The sequence below is a fragment of the Denticeps clupeoides genome, chromosome 9 (genome assembly GCF_900700375.1).
Source record: "Denticeps clupeoides chromosome 9, fDenClu1.1, whole genome shotgun sequence".
In the NCBI taxonomy this organism is placed as follows: Eukaryota; Metazoa; Chordata; class Actinopteri; order Clupeiformes; family Denticipitidae; genus Denticeps; species Denticeps clupeoides.
In genome coordinates, this window is record NC_041715.1 from 9,787,149 (window position 1) to 9,800,667 (window position 13,519).

Sequence of the window (13,519 nt, forward strand, 5' to 3'; positions counted from 1 at the left end):
ATTTTCCATCTTAGAGAGATGGTGAACTTCATCCGGCTTGACAGAGATGTACACTTGGGTGTTGTCTGCATAAAAGTGAAAATTTACTCCATGCCTACAAATTAATAATATTAACCCGCTACTGAACCCTGTGGAACTCCATATTTCACTCTTTTTTTTGCGGCGCAGTCTGTGCTTAGTCCAACAAAATGAAATTAATCTGACAAGTATGATTTGAACCAGGATATGGAGCCCCGTATTCCAACTAGTTTTTCTAACCAATTTAAAATGATGTTTTGATGCCAAGAGATGTACTAAGGTCTAAGATAACTAGCACAATGATGAGGTCCTGGTCAGATGATAGGAAAACGTAATTTAGTATGTTCAGTAGGGCAGTTTCTATACTATACTTGTTTAAAGCCAGACTGAAAAGTTTGCAATATGTCGTTTGTGTTCAAAAAAACTTTTTAAGGTTAGAAATGGGTTTCTAAGGCATTTGATGCATTCATAGCATTCAGCCTTTGCAAGCATAGCATGGAGTCCAAATGTGTTCTTCCAATTCTGTAACCTTCTCCGTTAGATTAGTAACTAAACTACAATTTTTGAAGGTAAATGGAGCTCTGGTGATGTCTGAGGAAAAGAATTGGGATTACGACTAGGATGATTTGATAATCTGACTCTTTGAGCTATGACTGGATTTGTGAACAACCACTTTCATTTGAAAATATCTGGATTTCATTTTCTGATCGCTGATTGGTCAATGTCCTATAATCATCCTGCATATGTCACCAATGTTAATGGGACACAGCTGGTGTCAGTCAATCCAGAAGAAAAAATATGAAGCAGCATGGAGGAGCTCAATGTCCCACTGAAATGGATTATCTGACAGATCCTGATGATGACACCCATTAGTTTAGCTGCCTCTCATATCTAAAGACAACGTATTTATGAATGATTTATGTTATGGATCCTTTGAGATTCCTTATATATTGGGATGTAAAAATTCCCAATTTATTACTCAAAAGTAAAGGGATTTTGTCTGATCCTAAAGTCATGTTGACCTGACCCATACCAGCTATGGACCTGAAATCTTTGAGCAAAATAGAATATAACATACATTTATGAACTTATGAGTGTGAAGGATTGGCAGTAGAAACATGCTTCTAAGATCATGTGAGGTTGAAATCTTGCTTTCACTCTCTGACATGTTTGGGCTTGTGTCGTTGTTGTGTGCGCAAGGGAACAAATGCATAGTGGTTGCTATATCACTGATATTGTACTTGTCCCTCCTCCTTATTCCATTTTCAGCATCATTTGTGATGTTTCACACATTAAGTTCATATGAAGGGCTTGAATAAAGGAAACAAAGGAAGGTAAAGCCAGCAGGGAGAAAGAAGCGACACTGTGTGTATGTGTGTGTGAACCATAAATTCCATCTGAGATGGTGGCTTTGCAGGCATTTCATGGCACCTATGGTCAGAGTAAATCACTAGACTAATGACTCTCGTCTCTCTCTACAGCCACCTCCCTTACTCTGCAGCCAAGCTCGACCATGGCCCAGAATAGCCTCTCCTTTTTTAATTTCACCAGCATCTATGTGTGTGTGTGTGTGTGTGTGTGTGTGTGTGTGTGTGAGAGAGAGAGAAAGAGAGAAAGAGAGAGTGAGAGAATGAAAACAATATCTGTTACCCTGTTTCATTAGCGGTCTCTGATCTGATCAGTGTTAAAAACCCGCTTACTGCAGCAGTAAGGGGTGGGCTCTTAAAGTATTAACGCACAGTGATAGTACCCATCCCGTCCCAGCACACCCTTCCATAGCCCCTTTTACTCCATCCATCCATCTATCCAACCATCCACATCCATACCTATCATCGGCATGAAAAAAAAAAAAAAAAAAAAAAAAGGGGTGGGGGGTGTTGGGTGTGTGGTAGGAGGTAGACAGAGGGGGCAGATGTGTGTGTGTGTGTGTTTGTGTGTGTGTAGGAGACTGAAATGTGATGGCGGGTCATATTTAAAGTGCACTGATGGAATAAACAGCTGTACAACATTGACAGGGACTGTAAATCAGGTCCAGGGGACACTTATACCACAAACCTCACAAGAATAGGGGAGGGAACATATGAGTGACCCATCATACAATACGATGATAATGCAGATTCAGCAATACACTATAAATTTCAGCACAGCGGCAAAAACAATGCAAAATAGCATGTTCTATAAGTGTTTTATCATTACTACTGTATAGCAAAAAGTGTTTCTAAGACAACAGCACTTCAATATATATCTATGAATAAAATAACACAAGTGGAAGCACAACAATTTATCGATTCAATGCCTTATTGATTCATTGTCCCAAATACATTTTCTTCACCTGCATCACTACCAAAACTGTAAAACTCCCAGGATGGCTCACACCCCAGCAATTCAAATGTACAGAATTGAACAAAAGCTTGGATAGCTTGGAGTAAAAAAAGAGAATGGGAGCAGCGATGACAGGCGCAGGGCCCGTCACCCTTCATCACCAGTCTCCTCTCTTCCCTTCCGTCTTTCCTTTCCTGAGCCTCGTCTCTTCTGTCTGCCCGGATAATCGTGTTAATGACAGCATAATGAAACCACAGAACAGCCCAGTGAAAGAAGGAGGGGCGGAAAGCCAGCGGTTTAAGAAAAAAGTGAGCCTTTCAATAGCCATGAGAAGATTGGACTGGCTTCCATCAGCAAATGATGGCTTAAAGAAACCATCATATTCTAATGATAATTCTTCACAATAACCTTGTTATTATTATCATTATTAAGGAACTCCTTTACAGCTAATCTACTGTTATGTGTAAAACGAGCAGCATAAAAACATTGCAGATACTTGGTAATAATGTTAATAGTTTCACTATTTTCATGATATTTAACTGGCTCATGTTGTGGTAATGATATTTTATCCATTAACAGCCCTGTGTCATCACGCCATGAAGAATGTTCTTCAGACGGTTTTTTGAAAAGATTTATGGATGCCTGGAAAGGGATATAAAAAGATCTCCAAATTATGTGAAAATAAATCCTTCCACTATGAGGAAAATAATCTACGAGAAGTTTTTTCACGAATGGCCGCCCAAAAAAGAGGGAATCCAAAAGAATTTCATCACAGGATCTGTTTGTAACTCTCACAAGACTACATTTCGTGAATGAACATACAGAAAAAGGGAAGAAACTCTTACCTGTGTCGGTGGGACCCCCGGGACCCCCGGGAGTAATGGGAATACTCTGAGTAGGTGGACTCCGTGTCCATGTTGACAGCGTCCTGGCCACGTAATTGGCCAAGGGCCGGGTACAGCTTGCAAGGCTTTGGGCTAGACAGACGCTGAGGGCGTTTGTGGGCGGTCTTATCTGACAGGAGGCAGAGCTCACTCAGAAGATGTCTGGATTCTATGGTGACGGTGACCAAGCAGGCTTCACAATGAAGACATCCACCTGCATTGGAAAAATAAAATTATTACTTTATTCTTTGCATGTGTTTTTTGTGTTTTTTGTGTAGTTCAAACCATACACATGTTTAGGTCAGATCAATCCTAAAGAAATTTGTTAAAAAATAGAGAACAAATTTTGCTTCCCTTCTTGCTTGACGTGCCATTTAGATCAAATGGAGGGATAATTCTTCACCCACTCATGCTCATTGGTTGGCAGACTTAATATCTTGTCTGAAACTTGAATATGGTATTCACTCCAACAATTAAATAGCATTTTTTTTAAAATATGGGCTCCATTTGTGAATAAAATCTAAAATCCTTGCAAGTACATGATGGCACAGAGTCAAAGTGCTTGATAGTTTGGCTGATTTTCTATCCATAAAATTGCTGGCAGTGACATGGGTGTTTTTTTTTATTATTTCAAAAAACGTGTTATGTTTGGTTAGGTTATGTAATACAATAGCATCATTGTAAGTTGTTATCTGCACAAAGACATTTGCATTTAACTCTTGAACATTTCCTTCCTGGTCTTTTGCAATTCCATGCAAAAATCCCAATAAAAATATTTCGGTTTAGCTTGACTACAATGCAGCATGTCTGTAAGCTGGAGTTTTGAGTCAAAATTGGGAATCTTTAATTTAAATAAAACTCAAATTTAGTCCAAGAATTGTGCAGACCCAGAATCAATTATTCAGGTAAACACTGTGCACACGCAGAATTGCTGAACCAACAGCAGATCAATAGAGCAAATTGAGTCAAATCGAATGGCGTTAACACTCCCACAGGGCATTCCTTGCACGGCAGCAATTCTCGGAGAGGAGTTCAGCAGGAGGCAATTCCCAGTGGAGAGGCGGTAACTTGTCATTTAGTCTGGAGATTTCTGAAAAATTTACCACTGATCTTCACAGATTGTATCTTAAAAATATTGTATCTTTAATGGAAAAAAAGGGTTCACAGGCGAGTGTGTTACCCTCAAAGCTACTACCAGTACACTACGCTACCACCACACACACTGCATCTACACTCCTGGTCCTCTGTTTAACATGTGGACATGACAAGAACTCAGAGGAACTACAGAAGGTGTGGCCATCCATCACCACTCATAAATGTCAACTGAACTAAGGACCTATGAAACTGGAGAGGACCATCTCTGCACAATCTTGGCCACGATCCTTTACGACCTGAAGTGACAACCACCTTCCTCAGCATGTCTGGGTGCTGAACTCTGGCATAAGATGGTCGGTCAGACATTAAAAATCGCACTTTTATTATTCTGAATCAGATCAGCATTAACAACCCTGTCCACTGTCTGGAGTCGATGCCCTTTCACCTTCTTCCTCTCATAACCAAAAATCTTTCTCCTAACATAAAGCACAGTAGATCAAACGCTAAATTCATTTAACTTCAAGGGTGGTAGTAGCCTACTGGGTAACACACTTGTCTATGAACCAGAAGACCCAGGTTCAAATCCCACTTACTACCACTGAGCAAGACATTTAAACCTAAGTTGCTCAAGTGGGGGACTGTCCCTGTAACTACTGATTGTAAGTCTCTCTGGATAAGGGCGTCTGATAAATGCTGTAAATGTAAATGTATGACTTATTTTTAATTTTTATTTTTTTATAAATGGCAAGTTGAATAATTTCAATGTTTAAACTACAAATAAACTACATAATAGTCAAGAGTTATAATTTTAGTATGTTAATTTTAACATTATATTATGCAATGTGAAATAAGATTTTAAGATTGTGCCATGTCCAATAAACAAACAAACAAAAACACATTAGAGTCATTATGGGTCTTTTTGTAATTTCATGTGCAGTCAGATTTGCACGTTTTGTCATGACCTAGGGTTGATGGGGGGAATGATTTGAGTTTGTTGAGTTTATCCAGAATACCCAAATAAAAATCACTGAGTTGAGACTTTTGACATTCTAAAGAATTGTCACAAGTCACTGTATGTATGACATTTTGGGTCAAGAGGATGGAAATCAGAACCTTTTTATTAAACACACACACACATGCACCTGTAAGAGGATTTGCATTCTAGTCCTGAAATCACAGACAGTGCTATTGGAACATTGTGCCACCTGTCAGAGGTTACAGGCTGCAGCCTGATAATCCGAGACAACATGGTGGTCAACAGGTCCTCCCACTGCCTGAGTATCTTCAAGCCCAGTTGAGTTGCTTCTAGTTCAATTACAGTCAGATCCTTTTTCGAGGGAAAGTCCCGCCCCCTCGGTTATTGTTGCCTGAGCTGTGAATTAAACCAGATGTCGAACACACAGCCAGGCCCACTCAAGATCAGACACAAGATGTTCTAAGCACCAATACAGATCCAGTATCAATATAAGTGCGGTTCAAGTTCAGCTTTCTGTTTGGCTGAAGTAGAGAGCAGCTGGCAGCTCCAAAAACCGAGTCCTTCACTCCCACCTCAAAGTCGAAGCAGATGTCGCCTCCTCTAATTTTCTTAATTCACTTTCACTCACAGTTTCTTCCCTGCTTTCCACTGGCCCGAACCTGTCCTGACATTGGTGCAGTGACTCTGCATATCACATCCCAGACAGGGATTATGCAAATATCAGAATAAGTATTAAAGATCTCCCTGGCCACTAGAGCTCATTAATGGCAGACATTTGCAGCGAGTACAAATAATTATGCAAATCCACTGTTTCTGAGTAGGTTCATCTGGCCTCTCGGTGCACTGGAAGAGTCCATCTGTAGAAAATACCTCCATGGAGACTTTACTTAAGTGTAACTAGACTCCAAATCAACCTAATCTAAAGTGTAAATATGATGACAATATGAAGTCAATATTTGGAAACCACATGACGTTCTCTGTGTTAGGCTGCACATTGGAATCATGAAAAGTTCTTCTGAGCTACTTGTAAAATAGATTTTTTTACTTATTACAATTCCCTTAAGTGGCATTATGATGGACTGCAGGGTAAATGAATGCATCTAATTCTCCCACTCCATATCCTTTATAATGATGATGTGGAAATCTGATGAATCTCTCCGTGCAGGGTAATGAGCTGGGCAGTCTGCTAGGAATAGTGATTTGATGATTTCATGACTGGTTTCATTCCATAAACAGTGACCAAATGTTATATTCTACAACAATATTCTGTTTGGGAAAATGTTAATAGCTGCCATTCTTATAAAACATCATTCACATACCCATAAACTAACAAGTGAAAGTGAAGTGATTGTCAATATGATACACTGCAGCACAGCACACAGTGACACAACGAAATGTGTCCTCTGCTTTTAAACCATCACCCATGGTGAGCAGTGGGCAGCCATGACAGGCACCCAGGGAGCAGTGTGTGGGGATGGTGCTTTGCTCAGTGGAACCTCAGTGGCACCCTGGAGGCAACCTTCTGATTACAGGGCCGCTTCCACCACTGCCTAGCGGTTTAAAATGCAACATTTAAAATGTTGCTGTGGTCTCTGGAACTTTACCAAAGCTGTAAAGTTTTTTTGTACAGCATCTACTAAAGAGCGGAAAATGCTGCAGCTGCTGCATCTGACCTCACGCTCAATGTTGCTGCTTCATCGGACCGTCCCACTATCCAAGCGTGACATTTTGACATTTTAAAAGGCCAGATGAATGTGTCGGGAAAGTAAAGAAAAGAGACATTGTTTTATGATGCCCCATCTTGACTCATTTGTTGCCGGGTCATGGATGGGCCTACAGTGAGAGCACTGTCTGATAAACAATGTGCCCTGCAGGGGCTCTGAGAAGTGCTTATGCATACATGCATACACACACACACACACACACACACATACTCACCCTCAATTTAACCTCTGTAACCTCAGTACTGCAAGAAAAATTAGCTTGTCATTTGTTTATGGCCTTGTGTTAATGCACTTTGTTCACTAATAAAAAAAACTTTTTTTTTAATTACTATTCATAGTAATGACTGAGGTATCATATCTAAACAATAGATGTCCTTTCTGTTTTTATTTCAAAAAGCAAATATAGGTTAAGCATGTTTGCTGCCACTGATTACAGTTATCATCATATATAAGCAATTCCATCTGTAGATACATATATAACAAGCCATAAAAGCCTCCTTTTTTACACCCTCAGCACACACATGCAGTGTTTTTGATTCCCATTCAAAGATGCTTCCCTGAATCAGGACAGATGTTTGTTGTATCCAGATGTCCCGCTTCATCAGTACCAGAGATGACAACAGCAAATCCCAGTTTGGCAGCTGGGGGGATGGGAGCGGGAATAGCCATGGCCTCTCTCCAGCGCCGCACTGACACAGATATTTGATTAGAATTCAGAATGACCACACAATTCCCAGGAGCTTTCATTGCATTTCAGAGGGGAGAGGTCTTCCTTTACGGCAGAACTGTGAATATTCTGCACAGTTTGTAAAACTCAAAGCGCTCGTCTTGGGTCATTAACCAGAAACCTCCCAACAAAGCTGGGATTTTACTGCGTTCAGTCGTATTTCAGGCATGTTGAAGCTATCCTCCCCTTATCCTGAGATTCTCAAGGACCCTCTGGCCCACTGCCTCAGATGCTTATCAATGAAGGAGACACACATTCCTGTGGGTTTAAACACACACACACACACACACACACACACAAACTCAGATACTCAGAAGTGTTCAAAATGAGAATGGAATGCAGAGAAAAAGGAGAGCATTAAAGTAAATCAAATTTTATAAACTGACATCTCAGCCCTCATGACTTCCTCCACGAAAAAAAAATACTGAACATGCACAAGACTGAGGGGCGTAAACTGCAGGTATAAATCAAACAACTTTTGCCTCAACACCCCCAGTCTGCGGTGGTCAAGAAGTCTAGGAATTTGTGGATCGCTGTAATGTGATCCAAAAGCGGGTGGAGATATGCATCTAATGTATCTGGGTGTAGCTGGACTAACCAGAGGGTTTGGCTTTCAAGTGGCTTGAAAGAGAAGCACTAAATTCTGGACAAATACAGCAGTTGTGGGGGTTAAAGAGCGTTACGGTGCGCTAACCTGCAACCATCCCACACACCACCACACAAAAGTCGGGCTCAGGGGTTTCCTGTCCGGCCAGATTAAGGGGACGTGTGGAAATTTCTGTTTGAACAGGACGCAGCAGCTCGCTGCAGAGAGGCAAGAGGTCAAGCGCTGTGATGAGTCAGAAACTACGGTGGTGACTAACAACGTGACATATCTGCCAGACGCCATGGCAGCTCATCCTCACCTACGTACTGCAACAACCTGAGGACACACAGCTACACACACACTCGCACAAAATGAATGCTGAAGAAAACCATTCATATACAAATAAATCTATTCATAGCACAATAAACAACTACATATTTTCTGATCAATGAAGTACACTGCAGACAGGAGTGAACTTGATTTTACATTATGATGATGAACTTGTGTTTTGGTTCAGATGTTGTTACACTGATAGTGTGGAGAGGCCTGAGGTCATGTGACTAGGCTCAATTACACATATTAGCATAACTCAATGTAACACACCCCTTTATAATGATATGATGATTCATATGTTGATTTATAATGATTCATTTTTCATGAATGAAAAAACATGTATGCATAAAATAAAGGGGTAAAAAAAAAAAAAAAAAAAAAAAAAAAAAACAAGACAAGATAAACTCGGTAAACAGTGTTACAAGTTCCTACTTTGGTACTAGGATCAGCACTGGTCTGTATCGGTGATTGGCGTGTTATTGAATGAATTTCTCTTTGAATTATTAATTTGCAAAAAGGCAGGCATGATTTTCATATAATGATTATAACGACGCCCGGTCCTGTTCTCCCCACCGTGGCGTCGCTGCAGCTCCCGTCTCTCACTCACTGACTGTCTCTGGCCAACCCAGCATGTCCAGCGCGTGCGTCTTCCCGCAGCAACCCTGACATTAACCGATGGAGCTGAGTCTGGGATTGCAAAATCATTTATTCATTTATTATTGGTTCGATTTCGATATATCGTTCAGCCCTGAAGTGAATTCACAGCATAACACAGCACATGGTGCACACAACAAAATGTGTCCTCTGCATTCAACCCATCACCCTTGGTGAGCAATGGGCAGCCCTGAAAGGCGCCCAGGGAGCAGTGCCCCTGATCTGTATATTTTTCCTGTTGTAGTGGATGTGACAGTTCTAAGTCTTCTCTGGAAGATGAGCTAAAGCAGTCATGAAGCCTCACTGCAGGAGTCAAAATTAATAAAACCAGGCCAAGCTCCTACTGATTCGGTGTCCCACATCATATATGACGGTGCCCGCCACCCTGTCCCCTTCACCCCCTTCTGACTCCTTCAGCCATCCACCACTGTGATCACCACAGTGACACAACACAAGATGCAAATGCATTGAAGGGTTCTTCAGATGCCTCAGTACGGTTTTAGGGATTAAAACAGGCTTATTATGGGTCGGGCCCGGCCTGACGTGGTGCTAAGTAGAGCGGGATGGAGTTTTACCCCATGGGGATTTCTCTTTAGCTTTCAAAACTAAGCCTTTCACAGCCATTACACCTGAAGGGTGCACTCATCCGAGAAACACACACTGTGCACACACACACACGCAGGCGTGCAGTGGATCTGAGTCACATGTTCCACCAATGGCCAGAGGATGCATGCTGCTGACAAAAGGCCACTGAACGGCAAATGTGAATGAGTGTGTAATTGTTGGTGACAGTTTATGGACAGTCCTGAATTACACTGCAAGTCAGGGTAATAACAGGGCACGTGAATTACGTTGGTTATCTGGTTACCATGACAGCGAGTGAACAGTAAGTACAGAAAAAAAATGAACAAGTGACTGACAAGGACCACACTCTCATGCCAGATGTCTGGGTCTGATCTTCCAAAACAACTGGTCTTCTATAATGTTCCCTGCGGTTAGGACTGAATAAAGCGTGGCTGCTGTAGCACATCATGCAGAAAACCGAAAGCTAATATTTGTTTCATTTTCATTACTAATTATTCCCCCACAACATATAAAACTAAACCTGGCAGAGCTGTGAGTCAGGAGAATCGATGGAACAATGGAATACAGTCGCTCTGACTTTGTTTTGTCAAGTCGCCATTGATGCAGAACAAGAGACGTCTCGCTCCCTGGAACTCCAAGCACACACACACACACACACAAACACACAAAATGATGCTCCAGGCTATTCAGATTTTAGAACCTGAAAGACCATTACAAATAAACAAAATAAACATGACATTTATTATAAAAACATTTTCAAATAATGTGTCTTCAAGTAAGCTGATCGCTTTGTTTAAAATGTCACTGCCTCATTCATTTGCATTGTACAGTACAGGTTTAAATATCAGTATGGGAAGTCTAGAAATTAAAATGCAAGAAACTCCCAAAGTGCTGCAGATATTTACACTGACATCTGATCCAAAGTAAATCTAGAAATCGAATGGTGTACAACAGCACAATGGTGTAAATGGTGTAAAACTGCACAATTCAGTAAGTCTTGCTAAAGCACACATGCTACATTTTTAGTGTAAATTTTATGCGTCATGTCTGAACAGCATACATGCCCACCAGCAACAAATATATGAAACACAGGGAACTATTCAATTTGAAGTGTTGAATCAGTCAGAACCTCAGATCATTCATTGAAGTAGTGCTGCACAATTAATCTAATCGCAATCGTAATCGCGATGTCAGTCTGTGCGATTACATGAACGCAAAAAGCTAAATGTAACGTGTTTGGTCCCATGACTTTCGATTCGGTTCAATGGAGACCTCCGATTCGTGACTCACATAGACATATGGGTACACGTACGTCAACGTCGCCACCATATTGCGATAGGCTGTGCTGTGCAGTGAAGCATATACATGTCTATGGAGAGACATAAAAATGCCTCAATCTTGTGCTGCTTGGGGCTGTACAAACCACTGTATGCTCCAAACCAGCTCCCGGGGGATTACATTTCATAGGTAAGGCTGGACAATTGTTTTGAATATATTTGGTCATTATAAATTCCCGTTTAATAAGTCTTAACCTTAGCTAAGCTAGGCTAAGCTAGCGAAGCTATGCATTCCTGTGTTCAAGTCAGCCTCCAAACAACGTTTTGGCTAAACGTAGGCATTAACTATTTAGACTGTTCTTAGCTGTTTAGTTAACTTTTTTCAAACTTTGAAGTATTCCTAAAGAAATTCACCTCAGTTTAACTAGCTAAGCTAGGCTAAGCTAGCAAAGCTATGCATCCCTTTGTTCAAGTCAGCCTCCAAACAACGTTTTGGTTAAACGTAAGAACTATAATACGGGATTTTATAATGGCCAAATATAATCAAAACAGTTGTTTAGCCTTACCAAGGTTTGTCGTTCGACAGTAATGTTTTTTAAAGTAAAGACTTTTCTGTGATTATTTAATTTTGTAGAATAGTGCATTTTGAAAGCACTGGGCATTTCAAGTTGTTATAAGTAGTTTGCATGTTTCACTTTGAAATTAAACATTTCACTATTAGTAATTTTATGCGACTCTTCATTGATATACAAGCAAGTGCCCTTTATCATATAGCAATCGCATATCGCAATATTGACCTCAATAATTGCAATATGTCTTTTTCCCCAAATCGTGCAGCCCTACATTGAAGTGAAGATTCTGCAATACCTACTTGGTTAAGTTATTGCCGTACATTCCGTATTCCGAACTGCAAGTAACTATGGTGGTGGATTAATTTGCTTAATTTGCTCCTGAGTGAATGGTTTACGTATTTCAATAACAGAGAGGTCCTGGCATTTTCTTACAGAATAATTAATCTGTTTTCCATGCATCTATAAGACTTAAACATGCAACTCGATCAGGAGTGTGTGAATAATAAACGTGTAAGACTTATTAAAAAATAACATAACATACATAATAATTCCAATAAATAGGTAGGAGTTGGCAGCTCATTGCTTGTGTTCTAGACCACATTGAAAGTAAATGGTGATGAACGGAAAGCTCAAAAATCCCATCAATCTCAATGTGACACATTACTGAATACGGCATCATGCTGTATTATTTTCAAGGGTCATATCTGATTTCACTTATGACTGAAATGTTCCTAATCTGTTAGCTCTCCAGCACGTTTTCTCTTTTACAGTGCATTTTGCCCAAAGCATGTAGCTTAAACCCGACCAGCACAAATAAATATGCCGCACAGCAACAACCCACCCACATGCTGCGGGTTCATTAGCTGCGCTGCATTTCCTGTGGCTCCAATCAAATCAGCTCTTCTCTCCCTGCGGTCCGAAGTGGCTAATCTTCCAAAGAACACAGACAAGAGGCTGAAGCCGAACAATGAGAGCGGAACAACAGAGCGAGGCGAGTTTCGGAAGCTGTGAAGTGTTTTCTCGGAGGATGGCAGGGATCCGCACACTCCCCGGCATTTCCAGAAACCTCTCCGGTGATTATTCAACTCGAGAACAGGGGGAGCTCACTTAGGCGGTTAACATACCAAAGCCCTGCACTGATAACAGCTCCAGAGAACGACACGACGGGAATTCTCTTTGGCTCTGACATGAAAACCGCATGAAACTCTGCACAGACCCCATCCTCAGTAGCCTTTTATAATGACCAGCAGCTCCTCTGTGGGCTCGACCAGACCATCTAGTCTTCACACGAACTGTGTCCCCATGGTCCTCTCGGACATTCTGTTGCCCGGTCCTTCAGATGCTTCTTCTTTATGATTTCCTTGCTTCAATTTGATAAAATAATCCACATCACCCGGCTGTGGATGTATCACAAATACCAGAAAGGTGGTGACAGAAGAATGACTGTCTATAGTGTATACTGCACACAATGAGCAAATCGACGTGTGTGCGCCTTCAAGGCGGAACAAAAGCAGCAGTTGCCCGTTCACACAGTATCATGTATCACACAGTGGAGGAATGAGAGGTGATCAACGCTGCGTTCATTGTTCCACTCACTCACTGCCTGGTCATGATGACTGATAGGAGGTTAGAACGGGAACCAAGGCCAGCAATCAATCTGACACAGAACTGAGGGTCGACTTGGCATAGGCTGAGAGATTATACATGCTTGATCGAAGATTGTGAAAAAAAAATCATCTCGATGGTCAGCATTTTTCACGAGCGAT

The 13,519-nt window shown here is 41.1% G+C and overlaps 1 protein-coding gene across 3 annotated transcripts in view; it reads right to left on the reverse strand.

The window, feature by feature from the left end:
- vangl1 (VANGL planar cell polarity protein 1) overlaps nucleotides 1–13,519 on the reverse strand; it is a 49,534-nt gene that overhangs the window by 29,242 nt on the left and 6,773 nt on the right. For all 3 annotated transcript variants that reach the window (XM_028991941.1, XM_028991943.1, XM_028991944.1), the window contains exon 2: nucleotides 3,186–3,438. In XM_028991941.1, coding sequence (XP_028847774.1) covers nucleotides 3,186–3,256 — 71 coding nt within the window. In that variant the 5' untranslated portion in view covers nucleotides 3,257–3,438. The remainder of the gene's footprint in view (nucleotides 1–3,185; nucleotides 3,439–13,519) is intronic.